The sequence below is a fragment of the Bos javanicus genome, chromosome 4 (assembly GCF_032452875.1).
Source record: "Bos javanicus breed banteng chromosome 4, ARS-OSU_banteng_1.0, whole genome shotgun sequence".
NCBI classification, from domain to species: Eukaryota; Metazoa; Chordata; class Mammalia; order Artiodactyla; family Bovidae; genus Bos; species Bos javanicus.
Window position 1 is genome coordinate 11166611 of NC_083871.1, and position 20514 is coordinate 11187124.

Genomic DNA, 20514 nt, shown 5'->3' on the forward strand with positions numbered 1-20514 from the left:
CCATGGACGGAGGAGCCTGGTGGGCTGCAGTCCATGGGGTCACTAAGAGTCGGACATGACTGAGCGACTTCACTTTCACTTTTGACTTTCATGCATTGGAGACGGAAATGGCAACCCACTCCAGTGTTCTTGCCTGGAGAATCCCAGGGATGGGGGAGCCTGGTGGGCTGCCGTCTATGGGGTCGCACAGAGTCAGACACGACTGAAGCGACTTAGCAGCAGCAGCAGCAGCAGCAGCAGCAAGAGACGGGAACTAATGGAGCAGAGTGGAGCCCGAGGAGCCTGGTGAGACAGGAGACCAGCAAGACAGCTGGGTCAGAACAGGAAGTGCCTTAGGGTCATGGCAAACACTTAGGCAATTTTACTGTGAGTGAGACGGGAATACAACCAGAGTTTTGTGAGCAGGAGGGGTAGGGGTTTTCTTCTTATTTTTTTTTTTTAAGGTGTACCCTAGCTGCTGTGAGAACAGACTGAAACAGGGGAAAGAGCAAGAGAAGGGAGCCCACTTAGAAGGTGCCTGCAATAAAGTAGGCAAGAGATGGTTGTGCTCTAGATAAGGGCAGTAGTAAAAGATACTGTGAGAAAAGACTGGGGGTGCTAACAACATTTGATGGCACGTTGGGAGTGGGATAAACAAAGATGAGTCAAGAATGATTCTAAGGTTGATGGCTTGATCAACTGGAAGAATAGAGCTGTCATTTATTAATAAGCAGCTAAGGAGACATTTTTGGAAGACATTTTGTCCTATGGACAGAAGGGCCTGGCGGGCTACAGTCCATAGGGCTGCAGAGTCACGACTGAAGCGACTTATCATGCATGGAGAGACATCTCACAATTTCAATTCCGTCTTCTACAAAGTTTTTATCTTCTTTCATTGCTTCTCCCTTTTTTACTCTACTAGTAAGGGGATCTTTAAGATTCGTCTGATTCCTATTATGAAAAGCCATCAATATTAGGAAGGGAATGGTAGAAAGATCTGTTTGTACAATAATTTTCTTTGGAGAAACTGAAAGATGCTGGTTTGCTCCTGTGAGGAATAAAAATCCACCAATAGGAAATTTTCTTCTTTCCTTCCCAGGGTGAAGGTCAGAGCAAAGATTTCCATGGTTTTAGTTTTTGGGTAGCTGTTAGTGAAGAGTGAGACCCTGCGGCCAGCAGGGAAGTCAGAGCAAAGAACTGAAGAGAAAAAGAACAAAGAGGAAGAATGCAAGAGGTTACAGGGAGAAGATACACAGTCGAAACCAACTATATGGACTGAAGACTAGGTGACTGTCTGGGAAAAATAAATATGTGTTTTACAGTCTCCTTGGCTTCTGTGTATATTTGTGATTGACTTTTAATTTTTTTTTTTCCTGACAATGGGTTGTATCTGCACATTTCAATGATTTGGTCCATTACAAAGGAGTTACAAAGGTATGAGCATTTACTTCTATTTTCTTTTCTGACAAGTACAAGACTGTTGCATTTGTAGTTGTTCTTAATTTGAATCATTAGAAAAAGAAGGAACTGGTTGCTGAGAGCTATAAAGAGGAGATACACTGGAAAGGAAAGGAAATCATAAGAGAAATAAATGAAGTTGAGAGAGTAAACCTAGGACTTAACACTAGTGATGTCTGAGATTTGTGAAGCAGCGATGGTGAGAAGGGAGTGAAGCTCCTGAAGCCAGAGATATAGAAAGACATTGGGCATCTGGGTGGGGGTCCTGCACAGGAAATTATTCCTCTTAGTACCTGGATATCTGCACCAAACAGCATGGATTTTCATGACTTTCATTGTAATTGGCGATAGGAAGTGCCTGACAAGTTCCTGGCAAGCAATAAATAAAAACTAGTTTACCCATTATTACTAACTTAAGATATGCAAAATGTAATTTTCACTGTATTTATTGTGTTGCTGTTTCTTTTCTTTTTTTTTTTTTTTTACTTCAGTGAATACAGAAATATTCCTGAGGGTTTCACAGTTCATTCTTGATCTTGGACTCCCCTGTCCACACAGTCTTAAATTAATCACTTGTAAACTGCCTAGAAATAAGAGCTTTTAGGAACCTATTCTCTAAGGTTTCAGAGAGATTTTTGAATTTGCTACTTTAATAAATTTAAAAGTCCACTGAAATTTGAGGTGTTGAAAACATACTTGGGATAAAATGGTGGTTAGTTAGATGACTTACCTTAGATAAGTCATTTTAATTCCCTGTGACTCAGTTTTCTTTTGTGTGAAGAGGGTTATATTAGATGAGGTCCAAGGCCTCTCTCTGCTCTTTATGTTTATGTTCTCAGCATCCTAAGGTGCCTTTCTCATGGTAGCAGCTACCCTACATTTGAAGGGGAAGGGCCCATATTTAAGTAAGAGAGGGCCCAAAGAATTCTGAAGTATTGAATCTCAGATTTAAGTCTACTTAATAAGTTGTCAATCCCTTTGTTTAGTCACTAAGTCATGTCAGACTCTTCGTGACTCCACGAACTGTTCCTGCCACACTCCTCTGTCCATGGGGTTTCCCAGGTAAGAATACTAGAGTGATTTGCCATTTCCTCCTCCAGGGGACGTTCCTGCCCCAGGGATTGAACCCGCAACTCTTGCATTGGCAGGTGGGTTCTTTACCACTGAGTCACCAAAGGTATCTTTTAATAAAGTGGCAGTTCTGTGTTTTTTTGCCAAGGAATCAAGGGGGATGATGGGAATCCACATCACTGCCTTGTGAATACACTGGAAAAAGCAGCATGGCTGCTGATAAAAAGCTTGCCTCTGACAGTGAGCAATTTGGTCACTGATTTATTGGTCTATTTAATACATTTCACACCTCAACTTAGAAACTGCTGGTAGACTGAGCTGTAGCTAGAGATGGCCTGAGTGCAATTCTGGCCAATCTGCTCTTAGCATTTGGGGAAGTCATTGCAGAAGCCCTTGTTTACTTTTTTTTTTTTTTTTTTGAAAAGAGGAAGAACCTTTTTTAATCTACTTTTTTGTGTGGCTTGAGTTGAAAAAAGATTAACTGAGATTGTAATGTTCTGAAAATGACTGGGAAACACTTTATTACCATGGCATGACTGGAACAGAAACGTAGGTGGATCTTGACTCAGGAAGCTGAATCTTAAGCGGACTGGAAAGTCTATGACTAAAGTTACAGAAGTAAATTTTATTTATTAAAATACTGAATATGACACAAACATTACAGCCTAGGAAAATATGGAACTAGTAGAAAATGTTATATGGCATGTACAGTAATCATTAAGGGAGTGAACTGGTTCTTTGGTCTATTTTGGAAATAACAGACATCATGTAATAGTATCTTAAATAATACATTACCATCAATAATATCTCTGAATATATTCAATGCTTATCATACCAAATGATGTGAAGTCATGTCATTTAACTTTTTTCATGATATGAAATCATGAGTGCTTTTTCAAGTATATGTATGACAGTGAGAGAGAACGTAGCTGTTACAATTGCTGTTTGCTTAGATTGCCTACACCATTTTCATCAGATAAATTATAGGTAGGAAGTTATGAGTATCAGTGAGGGATGAAATTTTCTTTATAAACTTTTCATATCAGCCACTAAAATCTTTTTAATTTGCAGGAAATACAGGAGCCTATTGATATGATGTAATCCTTACTTATAATGAATGTTGCAGAATAAACAGATAATTGTATGCTTCTGCTCCCCTTTAGGAGCATGTACTCTTTAGCCATTGCTGAACGTCCCCCTATAGATGTGATGAGCTTATGCTGTCCAAACAGTAGTTTACTGACTTAAAAAATTTAGCTTCATCCTCAGAAGTTTTCAAGGGTTCTTTTCTCATTGTATAAGGAAATGTAAATGACTGAACTATGAATTTTAGAAAGTCAACCTCTGTAAGAACAAATAAACTTTTTGAAAATAAATGATACGAAAATTGATGAAATTTTAATTTGATATTCCAAATATTTGTACTTAAATGAACATTCAATTTTATTACTAGGTTAATACTTTTGAGTTCAAGAAAAGAAAACTCTTGATTTTTTATATTTGAGGCACTATACTGCTTTGAAGAACATTGATAATATCATTAATGATCTGACATACAAAATTATAGCAAAACTCTCCCCTTCAGAGATTCCCTTAAACTATAAAACAAAGGCATGATAAAGGAACGTCCAGTGTTAAAGAACATGACCTCATATTGTGAAATTATCTATAGTCCAGCAACAAAAGACTCCCTAGACCAGTTCACTGTATTGAACATAAACATCAGACTCCACAAAGTGACCTCTACTGTAGCTCAAAACAGTTGGCATTTACTTCCCCATTGCCAAGTCTGATATTAGCAAGCACAACACAGCTATTGTTGACTGTAAATAAACTCTTGTTATCTTTAGAGAAAATAGAAATTATGATGATGTACTTTGAATAGACTTTACAAACTATATTTGGGGCTTCAAATAGCTACAATTTTTTAAAAAGAAAAAACAAACTGATACTCAGTATTTCAAAATACAAAAAAATTTCCAAATTACCCAAGGTCTTTACAACTCACTACCAATGGAGATGAGTAAATTTGTGAAAGTCTTAAGGGATAATAACTGCTTTAGCTACTTATGGACATGCTATCTATTTCTCAAAATTATGTTTAATTTTAGTTTGGTAGAATCCTTCAAATGAATTGGCTCTCAGTGCTTTGTAAAGCCAGTTGCAAAAAATTACTTAGGAAATGACAGCAGTCCTGTTGTAAAAAATTAAGCATGGACTGCCACAAAGGACACTTTTGAAGCCCAGAAAAATGCACAAAGATAAAAAGTCAGTTATGGTAATTGCTTACTTTTCCTAAAAATTCCTAAACATATGTATAGGCTTGAATTTGACAACATAATGGAAAAAGAATCACAATTATGGGAAACTCAAACATTTAAAAAATTAACAAACTGTACATTTCAAATATGTGGAATATGAACAACATTAGGTATAAATGTAAATAATCACAGGTACTATGAAAACTAAGCCATAAAGTACCAGTAAGTGCGAGCTCTAAACACCGAAGAAGGTTAAAAACTTAAGTGGTTATTTAGCTAATTTGTTCTTAAAATTTAAGGAATAAAAGGTTTTTTGATTTACTATCTGTTGGATATGAACAAAACAAGGAACTGACTTGTTCTTTTAACTTGACTTTTAAAGCTGATATAGGAAGAATGTAAGAAGAATGTCTGGGGAAATTCTGACATAGAAACAGTGGACTCCTCTAAATTCTAATGATAACGAGGATAATGAGGGAGAAACAAAGTAGAGGGGAAAAAATTAATTGAATTAACTATTGGACAAAGAGAAAGACTAAAGCTATTTTGGAGAAATAATACTTTTAAACACATTTCTCCCTATTGAGTATATTTTTTTTATCAGCTTGGAATCTAACTTTTTTCCCACATTTCATAAATTAGGTAAAAAACAGGTAGAGCTAACAGTTTGCCACAATATCTTTAATTAAAACAGCCACAAACTATGTTCATAAATTGCTCTAAGTTTCACAGTAAGTGGTAACAAATTCATGACCTATAAGAATATTTGCCAAAGTATAATGCATTAAAGAGTGTTGGACCTATATATAAACTCTATAAAAAGAAGAAACACATTAAGTTTTTAGAATGTCTTAATTTTCTTAATGAGTGCTATTGACAATAATTGTTGTCTTCAGAAAACAATAACCATCGATTGATTGAACTTCCTTTCCCCTAAATGATCCTGTTTCTTTGCTGGAACAAACTGTGTTATTGTTAAAAGGTTCTGTGCTGTCCTTCAATTATCTGAGTGAATCTACAGCCAAGAGCAAATATTTACCTTATGCTCACAATTTTTAAAAAAAGTAGTTAAAACGCACTTTATGCAGTGCCTTACCTAAGAGAAGAAGGTATATTTTGCACCGAAGGACCCCAACCCTGCTGCTGAAGGGTTCCATGAATGCATCCTGTTCCATGCACGCAGTGCCCTGTTCCTGGTGGTAACGTGGTTCATGGACCAGCAGCTGTTGGTTTATTTGCCAGGGAAATTAGCAGTCAGGTAACAGACCCTAGCCTGCCTCTTGCTTCTGCGATTTGAATACAGAATGAATGTGTATACAAAGGACACAGGTACTGGGAACACCTGTTATGGGCTCTGCAAGAAGACAGGCTTGTGACTTTCAGAGCCACTTATTAGCGATTTTCAGTAATCGTCAGCATGTTTCATGAATTATTCTTAGTTGTTAATCATCACATGAAGGAAAACATCCTTTTGGGTGACTCTAATAAAAAACAGTATGTTTTAATAATCAAGAGCATATTGTGAAATTTTCTGAAAAAACAGAAGCTAGTACCCTATCATGGAAAATGATGCCGCTATTTTGAAATTAAATTTTTTCTATGAAAATCACAGTATTTCATATATCTGCTAAAATAGTTATAAATCACCATGAAGTAATAGGTATAAAACACCAAGAAGTAATACATCTTTACATATGTATTTTTCTGTGTATATTTCCTGTTAGAAATGTCCACCATGGGTTTATTGAGTCTATGGATTCATGTTATTTTTAAAAGCAAACCACAGGTGTGTTTCCGAGTAACACTGAATCATGGACTGCACATAATTATAACAGATAATATCTGAGGCCACATTTTCACAGCTGAAGCACAGAGTAAGTGAACCAACAGCTCAGAGACCATCTTGCCTCTACAGTGGTGTCTGCGCTACGGATTTTCTGCCTGGCCGTTCACTGCCAGGCAGTGCACTTCTGCTTAATTTACCTAGCTATAACTTAATCCATATTTCATTTCAAGTCATCTACTGCAAGAAGTTTCCAGTCCAAGCCTCTACTATATAAAACAAAAATCTGCCTCAAATCATGCAAAATTCCTTGCATAAATCATTTTTGAAAAGTAAAGGCCCACTGAAGAAGTTTGATGATAAAATAGGCAAAAAAAGAATATTCCTCAATTGTAATTAAAGGTAAAAAAAAAAACAAAAAACAAGTGATAGATATTTTGGAATTTAAGTTTGGAAACATTTTTTGGATTAGGGCTAATAGACCTGTGTGTGTGTTCATGCTTAGTCGCGCAGTCGTGTCTAACTCTGCAACACCATGGTCTGTAGCCTGCCAGGCTCCTCTGTCCATGGGATTCTCCAGGCCAGAATACTGGAGTGGTTTGCCGTTTCCTCTTACAGGGGATCCTCTTGACCCAGGATACCAAACTCTAGAGTCTTCCTGCATTGCAGTCGGATTTTTCACAGTCTGAGCCACCAGGGAAACCCAGTTCGGACCTGCTCTTACTAGCAAAGTGACAGCTGGAAAACCCTGAGGCCTCTTCAGAGGTCACTTAATGATCTCTCCAAGCTTCAGAAGGAAAAAAAATTACCCCCAAGTAATTGTTACACCACAACTTTCTCTGTGCTATTTCTAAATCTTGTTTGTGCCATCTAGAGATTGCAGCACTTATCTCACTAACCTCAACTGATTTTCTTGCATGTTTATTTTCCCTCTGGGTCCTAGAACGCAAAGACTGGTCTTATTCACTTATGGATCTAGCATAGTGATTAACTAGTATTTTTCTTAAGTTGTTCCCCCAGAAATAAACCCAAAAGTTCCTTAGTCCGTGTCTTCTGATTCCCACTTGGTGCTTGAGAAATGCCTACAAATATTAATGTTGGATTTTACAGAACACAATATGGAAAGTAATATTGAAATTCTACAGATAGCAGATAGACTCCCCTTCACATCTTTTACAGAGAAGGCAATGGCACCCCACTCCAGTACTCTTGCCTGGAAAATCCCATGGATGGAGGACCCTGGTAGGCTGTAGTCCATGGGGTTACTAAGAGTCGGACATGACTGAGTGATTTCACTTTTCACTTTCATGCATTGGAGAAGGAAATGGCAACCCACTCCAGTGTTCTTGCCTGGAGAATCCCAGGGACGGGGGAGCCTGGTGGGCTGCCATCTATGGGGTCGCACAGAGTTGAACACGACTGAAGCGACTTAGCAGCAACAGTAGCAGTCACATCTTTTAAATCAATATCCATCTCAAATTGTGTTTTATTAAATAAGCTCTTTCTAGTGCTTTTCAAACCCAGTGCTGGTTCATGATGAACTTTTTTGGGTCCTAAGCAAAGTGAGAGGAATAAAGATGATGCAGTGAGTTTTTCCTAATGTTAAATTCACTCATTTTAAAGGACTGATTTTTATTCTGCATTTTTTTTGGTTTCTTTTGTTATATTAAAATATCCTTTATTTTATGATACAGTGATAATAGATGTTACATACATAAACAAAATGTCAATATGAATTAGATGATCTTTTCATGTCAAGACACATATTAAAGGGCTTCTCAGGTGGCACAAGTGGTAAAGAACCTGCCTGCCAGTGCAGGAGACTTAAGAGACATGGGTTCTGTCCCTGGGCTGGGAAGGTCCCACGAAGGAGGGCATGGCAACCCACTCCAGTATTCTTGCCTGAAGAATCCTAAGGACAAAGGAGCCTGGCGGGTTACAGTCCAGAGGGTCACAGAGAGTAGGACACGACTGAAGTGACTTGGCATGCAAGCACATATTTAAAAATGACAATGACAGGCTCATCTTGGGAAAGTGCTGAGACAAAAATCATGACAGTGCGCCCTCTAGTGGCAGGTAGTACGAATAAAAATCTTAACCTGCTAGAGTAACTTCAGAATTCAGAATGTTTACACAGGAAGGCAAACAAGATAACGTTAAAATATAACTTCAATTGTTTTCAGTTTTTAAGTGCTATCACAGATAGTTTAAAGTGTTTTATCGTTATAAGAAACTTCCCATCATCTACATCTCACATCTCACCTGTAACCCACAGAGGAGCTCTGTTCAGGAGCCTATGGATTTCAAACATCCACACTCATTATTCACTAGTAGCATAGGAATGCTTTGGAATGATAGGAAGAATTGGGAAGGAGAGGTGGTGACATGCCAATGCCAAGGTGAACAGAGAACACTGGCTTGCCAGATGGCTCAATGGTAAAGAATCTGCCTGCCAATGCAAAAGAAGTAAGAGACAGAGGTTTGATCCCGGGGTTGGGGAAAATCGCCTAGAGAAGGGAATTGCATCCCACTCTGGTATTTTTGCCTGGAGAATCTCATGGACAGAGGAGCTTGGCAGGCTACAGTCCATGGGATTGTAAGAGTGAGACATGACTGAGCATGCATGCACGCAAGAAGAACTGAGGAAAGAAAACCCTGTTCTAATTCGATAGATCTCAGGAAAGATCAGAGTTTACAGGGAAGAGGTGGCTGCTAGAGAAGGCCATCACAACCACCCATGCCTGTGCTAACTCCTACAGAGTTAGGTCTATAGTAACCCTGATCAATTCATATGGCCATTAAATGATTATCAGCAATGTCTTCCTTCCAGGGCCCCTCTCCAGGTCACTGCTTTACCTTCAGCAAGTGTCCTGTTTTTCTACTACTGCTTGCTCAGGAAATGTCTTTACATTTTGTTGGGGAGGCCACATCTTTCTGCTGCTTTGATATTTACAGGATGACTAGAAATTTATCCTGGTCCTAATCAAACCAGGATCGCCACTTTTAAGCTTCAGAGGCTCCTTCTATTTGGGCCATCAGAAATAAGCCCTTATGGGGTGTGTGTGTGTGTGTGTGTCGCTCAGTCATGTCCGACTCTTTGCAAACCTGTGGACTGTAGCCCGCCAGGTTCCTCTGTCCATGGAGATTCTCCAGGCAAGAATACTGGAGTGGGTTGCCATTCCCTTCCCTAGAGGATCTTCCCAAGCCAGCGATCCCAGGTCTCCCGCACTGCAGGCAGATTCTTTACTGTCTGAGCCACCAGGGAAGCCCTTATCCTACTTTACAGTTAATGCGACTGCCCTGAATCAGATCTACTTACTTCTTAGCCTGGATATTCCAATCTACAAAAACAGGCCTGGCATTCCTTCACAAAGGGACTACTATCCTAAAAACTTTTGTCAAGATTTGCTGGGAGGCCATCCACACTTTCCACTAGTTTGTTCTGGCCTACCACTAATGACCCTCGGACAACTGTGTGAGCACTAAATAAGTCTAATGCATTTATTTACTTTTGGATCTTTAGTCGCGGCATGCAAATTCTTAGTTGCAGCCTGAGGGATCTTGTTCCCTGACCAGGGATTGAATCTGGGTCCCCTGCATTGGGAATGTGGAGTCAGCCACTGGACCACCAGGGAAGTCCTCTAATAAGTTTTATATATGTAGTTTTGAAAAATGGAAATGAAATAACATGCTTCACCTTTTTAAAAAAGTGCGCTTTAGGGCTCTAGGTTTTTGTTTTTATTTTTTAGCTTAGGGAGTCAAAAAAACCTATCATGTTTAGTTCAACCATTTTCTATAGTGTTAGGGTATGCTGAATTAGGGCATATATTTTATTTAGACAATAGCACTGATTTACTTTCCATGCTTCTACTATTATAGCTACAGTCTTTGAACTTTTATAGGCCTGGGTTGTCCATTTCCTTTTAGTTAAAAAGAAACATACTAAAATGTAGAGTATTAAGAGTTAAATAGAATTTTAATGCTTTCTTGCCTTTTCAGATCAAGCAGATACAGAAACCACTCTTTTCCCCAATTTGGCTGACAGGAAAAAACCAAATGAATGAAAAAAAAAAAAAAAGCTTCTCTTTGTCACCTGCAACCTTGTGTATGAGGGAAAAAATTCTGGGTCTGGATCTGGGTTCATTCTAAACAGTGTATTTTAAATTCTTCAGCTGGCTGCCTATAAAAATCACTGAAGGTCTCAAAGAACTCCCACAAAAATGGTAACAACAACTGTACCCTCCTCAGGTGAATCTGAACCAAGTTTGAGAACTACTGGACTTAGATCCCCTCTAATACATACTGTTTAACTAAATTGTAAACTCCTTAAGGATCACGATTGTATTTTATCAATCTGAAGTGCTCAGAATCGGGTTGACTAGTGCCCAGAAATCAACAAATGTTTAGTGAATTGGGTTTCATTTCATATGCTAATATGGCAAGCAGTTTCTCTTTCAGAGACTTCCAATCAATAAGAACTGTCTGGCAATTAAGATTATAACAGGTAATCCGCTGTAATAAACTACACTAAGGTTGCCCAAAAGGCACTGGAATTTCTTCACGGGATTAGATGTAATAGAGTCAGAAAAGCATATAGGTGAGCATATATTTCAAAAGAAACTGTCAGGCACAGTGATAAAACTATGCACAGGGTGTTTCTGTTGGAGTAGAAAGCTGTGTAGAATTACGCCTGTAATCCTTCGTAATTATGAAGTGCCTTACAATTTATAAATTGCATTCACTTACTTGTGTGGTAAGTGAGATACCACGTGTAAAGCTATTAGCAAGGTTTCTGACAGTAAGTTTCTGACAGGTAACAAGCTCTCAATACACGTGTGCTATTATTAATTGTTAGCTCTGGGTCACTTTTCCTTTTATTCTTATAATTGGAAAGTTCTTTCTTAAATTGAGCCCCCAAAGACTCCCCTATTGCAGTGACATGCCTACTTATTACTATTGCTATATTAGTATTTTCTACCTTGATTTGCCTTAGATTACACAGGTGGTAAAATGATAAGTGGGGAATTAAACCCTTTGGTGTTAGTTTTCTGCTGTGAATACCAAGACTGAGGAAGAAGAGCTCTAACCTGGACAGCCAGCACTGAACAACCTGGACCACACTTTTCCTCAGGCCAAGCCCAGCGCCACCTGGGGAATGCCAAGTTCTCTTGGAGCGTCCAGCCCCTTCGCGTCAGTCTGTCGTCCTTTCACTTCGCCCCGGACACCAGGTGGGGTTTCCTCCACTACATCCCTAGGGGTCCTCATGTCAGTCAGGTTTATATACTGTCTCCTCAGTATTTGTTCCTGGTCACCTAAGAATTAAGTTTTTGCCGCCTCCCCGAAGCAGCTACCGATACCTAGTACCTCTTTAAAGACCGGCGACTGCCTTGGTCTCTCAGAGCAACAAGTTTTGTGCATTTATCTGAAGCGTCAGCTGTTTTGCTTGCTGGGAAATGTAGTACCTGGACCGTTCTCTCGCCTCCATTGCAGGGGCGATGGCAGCCGGGGGACTACAATTCCCAGCATGCTAGGGGAAAGGAAGGGAAACCCAGGTCAGCAGTTCCACGTGACTACTCACTATGGCTTCCCTGTGTCGGGGCCAGCAGTTTGGTGGTTGTGAGTGATTTGTTAGTTCTTTGCTGCAGGATACCGCCTCACGAATTCGACATGCAAAAAATCAAATCTCTTATGACCCGGCAGGTAAGTTGCAGAGGCTGAAGCAAAGGTCTCCTTCATCTCTGCTGGGAGACGAGCCGAGATATTCTGTCCCTGGGCCGCAGGCAAGCAGATACCCAAGTTATAGGTGGTGGCAGGTGTCAGGGGCACTATAAATTCCAGGCACACCCTGGAAAATTCACCTGACCCGCGGGGTTCGGAGCCTTGTTCAGGTGGGACCCGGTGACCCAAGAACATTCCTTTAGATAAGACCAATGAGGGAGCCGGAGTCTGTCTTTGTCTCCCCCTCCCCGCTTTTGCCAGTTTTCCAGTGATCGCCTTAGCTATACTGCCGGGCTCCCTTTTCCCCCAAGCTGTCTGGTTGTCTGAGGGTGGCCTGGGTGAAAGTGAGGTCTCTGCAATAGAGATGACTAGAAAGAGTCGGGGGGGCGGGGGGAAGCAGTAATTTGAAGGCAGAATTGATATTGATAGCTTTATGACTTTGGGCAAGTCCCTAAATCTAGTAGCATAAATTTCCTTATGTGAAATTGAGAATAATAATTATTTTTGTTCATCCTGTTTCACAGTTCTGTTATGAAAGTCATCAGTGTCTGTGAAATGATACTTTTAAAAAAGTCATTGTCATGGCAAAATAATGATCTTTTATTTTTTGCCAGAATGTTAAATCTTGAATAAAAACTTTGGCTGTTTTCTGTCATAAATTATAGGGATATCCTAATAACGTGTCAGCTTCTTTCAAATCAGAAATGGCAGAAATCTACTTTTATATACTTATTGATTATGGTTTGGTTTTAGATACCTTTGTTTCAGCTCTAATATTTTACTATAATTGATCATTCTTTATTATTTTTATATTAGAGAGGGTAATTTAGATTAGAATTTTAAATCAGTGTCATTTTGAGAACTTTGGAGAATGTGGAGGCAAAGCATTTAGTGAAAGATTCATTTGTGAATATTTTTGTTCATGGAAAAAAGACTACAAATTCCACATTAAATTCTTATTTGATAGTTTAGAATTTGAGAGACATCTGAGTGAATCACACATTGTAGGTCTCTGGTGAATAATACACAAATTCTATGTGATTATTTTCCTCTGTCAAATTATGTTGTTATTGTCATGAAGATAAAGTTTTAAAGTTCTGTGAATTATAGAATATTTAATTAAGTGGATAGTAAGATTTGACAGTTCCTTACATTTATTGAGTCCTGGTCTTATGCTTCATAACACTTCTTTCTTGAGGATGGGTTTGAATCCTGGTCCATCCTGTAGCTGTGTGACCTTGAGCAACTTTACTTAACTGAAAAAAATTTTTTTTTAGTTTTTAATTGAGGGATAATTGATTTACAGAATTTTGTTGGTTTCTGCCAAACATCAACATGAATCAGCCATAGGTATACATATGTCTCCTCCCCCTTAAACCTCTGTCCCATCTCCCACTCCATCCCACCCCTCTAGGTTGATACAGAGCCCCTGTTTGAGTTCCCTAAGTCATACAGCAAATTCCCATTGGCTGTATATTTTGCATATGATAATGTAAGTGTCCATGTTACTCTCTGCATACGTCTCACCCTCCCCACCCCTGCCCGCTGTGTCCACAGGTCTGTTCCATGTCTTTGTCTCCATTGCTGCCCTGCAGATAATTTCATCAGTGCCATCTTTCTAGATCCCATATATATGTGTTAGTATACGGTATTTATCATTCTCTTTCTGACTTACTTCACTGTATAATAGGCTCTAGGTTCACCCACCTCATTAGAACTGACTCAAACGCGTTCCTTTTTATGGCTGAGTCATATTCCATTGTGTATATGTACCACAGCTTCTTTATTCATTCATCTGTCAGTGGACATCTAGGTTGCTTCCACGTTCTATCTATTGTAAATAGTGCTGCAATGAACATTGGGGTACATGTGTCTTTTTCAATTTTGGTTTTCTCAGCGTAAATGCTTAGTAGTGGGATTGCTGGGTCATATGGTGGTTTTATTCCTAGTTTTTTAAGGAATCTCCATACTCTTTTCCATAGTGGCTATATCAATTTACATTCCCACCAGCAGTGTGAGAGGGTTCTTTTTTCTTCACACCCTCTCCAGCATTTATTATTTATAGACTTTTTGATGATGGCCACTCTGACCGGTGTGAGGTGATACCTCATTGTAGTTTTGATTTGCATTTCTCTAATAATGAGCGATGTTGAGCATCTTTTCATGTGTTTGTTAGCCATATGTATGTCTCCTTTGGAGAAATGTCTGTTTAGGTCTTTTTCCCACTTTTTGATTGGGTTTTTGTTTTTCTGGTATTGAGTTGTATGAGCTGCTTGTATATTTTAGAAATTATTCCTTTATCAGTTGTTTCATTTGCTATCATTTTGTCCCATTCTGAGGGTTGCCTTTTCACCTTGTTTATAGTTTCTTTTGCTGTGCAAAAGCCTTTGAATTTAACTGGGTCCAGCTTGTTTATTTTTGTTTTTATTTTCATTACTTCAGGAGGAGGGTCATAGAGGATCTTGCTTTGATCTATGTCATTGAGTGTTCTGCCTATGTTTTCCTCTAAGAGTTTTATAGTTTCTGGTCTTACACTTAGGTCTTTAATTCATTTTGTGTTTATCTTTGTGTATGGTGTTAGGAAGTGTTCTGATTTCATTCTTTTACACGTAGCTGTCCAGTTTCCCCAGCTCCATTTCATGAAGAGGCTATCCTTGCCCCATTATTACCTTTTTTGAACATCTGTTTTCACATCTTTCTAACAGGAATGATAGCATGTATCACATGGGGCTTTCCTAGCAGTGTTTATATTAGATCAAAGTAAAGAGATAAAGGAGTTAACAGTTCCTGGGGCTAACAAAGAAATGCATAACCACAGAGATTATCTCAGTGGCTGCATTGATGGTAGAAAAGTGGGAAAACTGGAAGCTGGCTATTGCAGAAACTCAAGCAACTGTTGATTTCAGGCTAGCTTTGGTAGCCATTTGACTTTTAAAACAATATACACTTCTGTACATTATCCCACTGATGCCCCCAAACTGCCTCTGGCATGCTGAATTTGGACTTCTGTGCAGCAGCTAAGTTTGGTGCCGTCTCCTGTTGCTTGCTGGTGGTTCCGCGTAGTCAACATTGCCGTCATTGTACTTTGGTTGGTTTGTTTTCTAACCCTGCTTTGTAAGAGTGAGCGAGAGAGAAAAAATACAGAAGCCCAGATAACCAGTGATAATAACTTTATGTCTCCCGAATGTAGTGAAATTGTTCTGAAAATGGTGACTCTTCAGCCTCAGTCATTTGTTTATCAGATTGAGCAGGTAAAATCTGTGCTTAGTTGGGATAGAAAAAAAAAAAAAAAAAGCTAAAGAACACATACAAAAAGTTGGAACTGTATTATATAGGAGGTGAGGTAAAATTAGGAGTTTCACACAGATTTTTAAGGTCATCCTAATTATATTTGTTTATGGCTTGACTTCCACATATTTGTGTGTGTTAGTTGCTCAGTCACGTCTGATGCTTTGCAGCTCCATGGACTGTAGCCCACCAGGCTCCTTTATCCTTGGGATTCTCCAGGCAAGAATACTGGAGTGGGTTGCCATTCCTTTCAGTACAGGATCTTCCTGACTCAGGGATCAAACTTGGGTCTCCTGCATTGCAGGCAGATTCTTTACTGTCTGAACCATCAGAGAAGCCTCATATTTAATCATTATTCATACACTTTTTATGAATCTACGAGGTATGAAAGTAGGGTGCTGCCTAGCATTGGGAATTTTATTTGTACTGTTTATTGTTAGGTTGAATATAGCAGTATTACAAATAAATACAAATAAAGATGTTTCTTTTGGGAGGGGCTAAAGAATATGCTGATAATATATTGCTGTTAATGTGAAGAGGTAGGAAATTAAGGTCTCTGACACTTTTTGGCATTTCAGCTCTCCAAGGATCTTGGTTTGGAGGAGAGTGTAGAGCAGCCTTTGTTAGCTCTCTCTGTTTACATGAGTTCCTTTGTTCTGCTTTCTCCATGATGCTGGCCTCTGTTCTTTCAGTTTGTTCAACATGTGCTTACCGAACTCTATGTACCAGGCACCATTCTAAGTGTGGGGAATGCAGCAGTAACAGAACAGACATGTGTGAAGGCAGTCATGGTGATACACGTTTCAGAGGAATAGAGGATAGAGAGTTCTGGGAGTTGTTGGCGATTTAGAGTCATGTATAACTTTTAGATGGGGCTTTCCAGGTGGCTCAGTGGTAAAGAATCCTCCTGCCAGTGCAGGAGATGAGGGACGTAGGTTTGATCCCTGAGTCTGGAAGATACCCTGCAGGAGGAAATGGCACCTTACTCCAATATTCTTGCCTGGGAAATCCCATGGACAGAGAAGCCACCAGGCTCTTCCACGGGGTCGCAAAGAGTCGGACATGACTGAGCAACTGAGCGCACGCGGCACGTGCTTTTTAGATACGGTGGCCACAGAAGGCCTCTCTGAGAAGGTGACACTTGAGGTAAAACCTGAAGGAGGTGAGGGAGCGAGCTCTGGGGTTGTCTGGGAAGGAGAATTCTGGGTGGAAGGAAAAGCAGATGCAGAGGCCTTGAGGCAGGAGTGTCTTTGAAGGGCAGCAAGAGGCCAGTGTGGGAGGCGTGAAGTGAGTGACAAGAGAAATGGTAGGAGATGAGGTCAGAGAGTGAGGGCAGGAAGCCAGATCACGTAGAGTCTCATCTCCATCTCATCTTCGCTACTTCTCTTCTCACTCATGGTAAGGCCAGGGCGGCCAGTAAGGATGCTAATACAGTAATCCAAGTGAGACAGGATGTGGGCCTGTCTCAGGATGCTAGCAGTGGAGGTGTTGAGAAAAGGTCAGATCGTGGGTATATTGTGAATGTGGAGTTGACAGAATTTCTTAATAGATCGGATTTGGGCTGTGAAAGAAAGAGAAACTTCAAGGGTGACTCCAAATGTTTTGGCCCCAGCAGCTGGAAGAATTGAATTGAGCTGGGTAAGACTGAGGGAGGAACAGATTGAAGGAAGGGAGCAAGATTTTAAACTTGTTCATTTGAAAGCCTCTTGGCTTTTGGAGGAAGAAAGTAGGCAGTTGGCTGAAAGAGCTTGAATTTTTGAGGCGAAATCCAGGGTATAGGTAAACATGCAGGAGTCACGAGTATAAGGAGGGTGTGTTTGCTGGCTAAGATCACCAATGGCATAAGTGTAGAAATAAAACAAGAGTCCACAGTTGGAGCTTTTGAGGACTCCGTGTTCTGAGCTCCGGGATTTAGGAAGGCAGATTGAGAAGGAGCAGTGAGGTGAGCAGCATCCCCCTGGAAGCGTTCTCCTGCATCCCAAGGAGCATCCCAAAGAGCGCCTCTCCTGTAGCAGATGCTCAGTACGTATCTGTTGGATAAAGAGACCATCCCAACCAGTTAGGTCCAAGTAAAGAACCGAAAAGAAGAGGGAGTGATCAGCTGTATTAAATGCTGCACGTGGGCCGTGGAGGGTGAGAATGGGAGTGCGCCTCTGCCCTGAGCAGCAGTAAGGTCACTGGTGACCTCACAGCAGTGCTGCGGTAAGGTGGTGAGGAGGAATGCCCGATGCGGGTGGGTTTGGGAGAAACCGAGGGCTTAGTGTAAACACTCTGAGTTTTGCCGAAACTTTTGCTTGAAAAGAGAAGGAATCACAAACCACATTACATGCTTCTTTTGACCATTGGGACCTACGTTGCTGGTCTCATCAATGGAAGCTGAAGATTCACGTAGACGAAACAGAAGTAAATCTGAAGTGTAATCTGATTCGGCAAAGAAAGTTGCAGAGGCAGGTATTATGTATGATGGATTTTGTATAGGGAAATTATGAAAACAAAAACCAGATACAAAAGAAAATCCAACAATGGCTAATGATTAGAGGGAAAGTTTCAATTTAATAAAGGCAGAGCACTATAGTTATAGAACCTGAAGCTCCTATACTTTGGCCACCTGATGTGAAGAGCCGACTCGTTGGAAAAGACCCTGATGCTGGGAAAGATTGAAGGCAAAAAGGAGAAGACGGCAGCAGAGGATGAGATGGTTAGATAGCATCACCAACTCACTGGACATGATCCTGAGCCAGCTCCGGGAGATAGTGGAGGACTGAGGAGTCTGGCGTGCGGCAGTCCACGGGGTCACAAAAAGTCAGACGTGACATAGCGATTGAACAGCAGCAGCAGCGTAGCTATAACCATGACTTCCTGCTTTAAAGAGGTGAAGATAAAATAAAAATGATGACTTCATATTTGTTAATAGAGATTTATAAAATTGCTAATCAGATCTATAATCCTAAAATACGGATGAGTGTCAGATATTATGCTTTGAGGCATTTACCTAACTCTTGGTTTCTGTCTTGATGAGATAAAAGCATTTCTCTGTGATGTTCAGAATAATGGTGAACACTTAAAGGGTGTTTACCATGTACCAGACTCTGTTTGTGGCCTCTTGTATATGTTACCTCCTTTATCCCTTATAAGAGCCTCTGAGTTATTGTTACTGTCATTAGACTATGAGGATAGGCAGGTTGTTCAAGATGGCAGAAGCCATTCTTTGAATCCCTTGCTTCCTAACATAGATATAGGGTTTCCAGTTTTTATTACTTTTATTTTGTACGTTTGGTGGAAAGTTGCCACATATTCATATTAGTAGCAAATTATTGTGTGATAACTAACTTGGAGGCAAGGTGTTTTTCTAGATGCTGGTATATACCACTTGTTTGCTTGTTTTAGACATTGGGTTCTTTCCTCATAACTCTGGGGAAAGAGAAAATGACACCTGATATATTCTTCCAAGAATTTCTGTTAGGTTGGTTAAACAAATGGTTTGTTTAAAAGGCATGAACATTATATTTTAAAAAGATACTTTAGGATTGGTTGTGGTTTTGAATCAAATCATGAAGTTTTATTTATGTGTATATGAATGCATATAAGTGTGTGTATATAAAATGTATTTTGTTGTTCAGTTGCTAATTCGGGTCTGACTCTTAGAAATCCCATGCACTATAGCATGCGGGGCTCCTCTTTCCACCACTCTCTCCCTGAGTTTGCTCAAATTCATATCCATCGAGTCAGTGATGCTCTCTAACCATCTCATCCTCCGTCACCCCCTTTTCCTTTTGCATCAGGGTTATTTCATCTTTTCTAGCCTCACGGTTTTTTCCAGTGAGTCAGATGTTCGCATCACGTGGCCAAAGTGTTGGAGCTTCACCTTCAGCATCAGTCCTTCCAATGGGTGTCAGGGTTGGTTTCCTTTAGGATGGACTGGTTTGATCTGCTTGCAGTCCAAGGGGTAATTCTGTAATCCAGCCTTGCCCTCTTCACCACTTGTGGTGCCATGCCCTTATGATGACTATTGGTGAGAAACTGGGACAAGGAAGAAAACACACATGCAGCAGTAGTTTCACACTTTAATTTTCTCACTCGTTGTAAGACTTTAAGCCTCAGTGCGTGCACGCATGCTCAGTCCTGGCTGACTCTTTGCAGCCCTATGGTCTGTAGCCCACCAGGTTCCTCTGTCCATGAAATTTTCCAAGCAAGAATACTGGAGTGGATTGTCATTTCCTACTCCAAGGGAATCTTCCCAACCCATGGATTGAACCCATGTCTCTTGCGTCTCCTGTATTGGCAGGCAGATTCTTTACTACTGTGCCACCTGGGAAGCCCTTAAGCTTCCATATGCTTTTCTTATTCCTGCAGATTTCCCTAGGAACTTCATTTTAAGGTCAGTTTCATGTTCTCATGGGAATGGGGTTTTAATTAGCTGGAGGTTGGAGCTTAACCAAGGCTCCAAAGAAGTTACTAATTGCTTTGGTGTTTACTCTGTTCTGAAATTGTGCTAGCCCTAGGCTAGAGAGGCAAACAGAACTTGGTCTTTCCCTTCTCTTGGGTCCAGAGAGAGAGGTGTGTTTACTATTTAAAACTTTGCTACTTTGGCAGAGGTGTGGGGAAATGTTAGCAGGGTTTCCAAAACATTAGCAATGATAGCAGTCACCTGGGTTGCTTGTTAAAATGCAATTCCTTGTCCTAATTCAGAAATACCTATTTATTAGATCTGTGGTGGGACTTAGGAAAAAACTTCCTAGGTGATGGAGCTGGTCCGTAGGTGATGCTGAGAAATAGTGTTTCTTTGAAACATAGGATTTAGGAAAATTTCATAGAGGAGCTCCGAAAGTGGGGTGTTGGTTTGGTGGGGTGGAATGAGAGAGCGAGAAGGGTGCGGGGAGAGGAAGACAGGGAGAATGAGAGAGGACGAGAGAGGGAGAGAGTATGGATGGAGAAGAGAGAAGAGGGAGAGAAGGT

At 40.2% G+C, this 20514-nt stretch overlaps 2 protein-coding genes across 8 annotated transcripts in view; one reads left to right on the plus strand and one right to left on the minus strand.

Moving 5' to 3' along the window:
* The window catches only part of HEPACAM2 (HEPACAM family member 2), a 60232-nt gene extending 48263 nt beyond the window's left edge, over positions 1-11969 (minus strand). Inside the window, exon 1 of one of the 7 annotated variants that reach the window (XM_061413453.1) lies at positions 11640-11969. Coding sequence is in view for 6 of the 7 variants with exons in the window: in XM_061413450.1 (XP_061269434.1) it covers positions 7036-7216 (181 nt within the window). In the remaining variant the exon portion in view is untranslated. Of the gene's footprint in view, positions 1-5865; positions 6117-7035; positions 7302-11639 lie in introns of those variants that run through there. The other 6 variants (XM_061413450.1, XM_061413447.1, XM_061413449.1 and 3 more) reach the window with 6 other exon arrangements.
* A 128-nt stretch (positions 11970-12097) lies between these two features.
* VPS50 (VPS50 subunit of EARP/GARPII complex) overlaps positions 12098-20514 on the plus strand; it is a 135000-nt gene continuing 126583 nt past the window's right edge. The window contains exon 1 of the mRNA XM_061413446.1: positions 12098-12252. Coding sequence (XP_061269430.1) covers positions 12220-12252 — 33 coding nt within the window. The 5' untranslated portion in view covers positions 12098-12219. The remainder of the gene's footprint in view (positions 12253-20514) is intronic.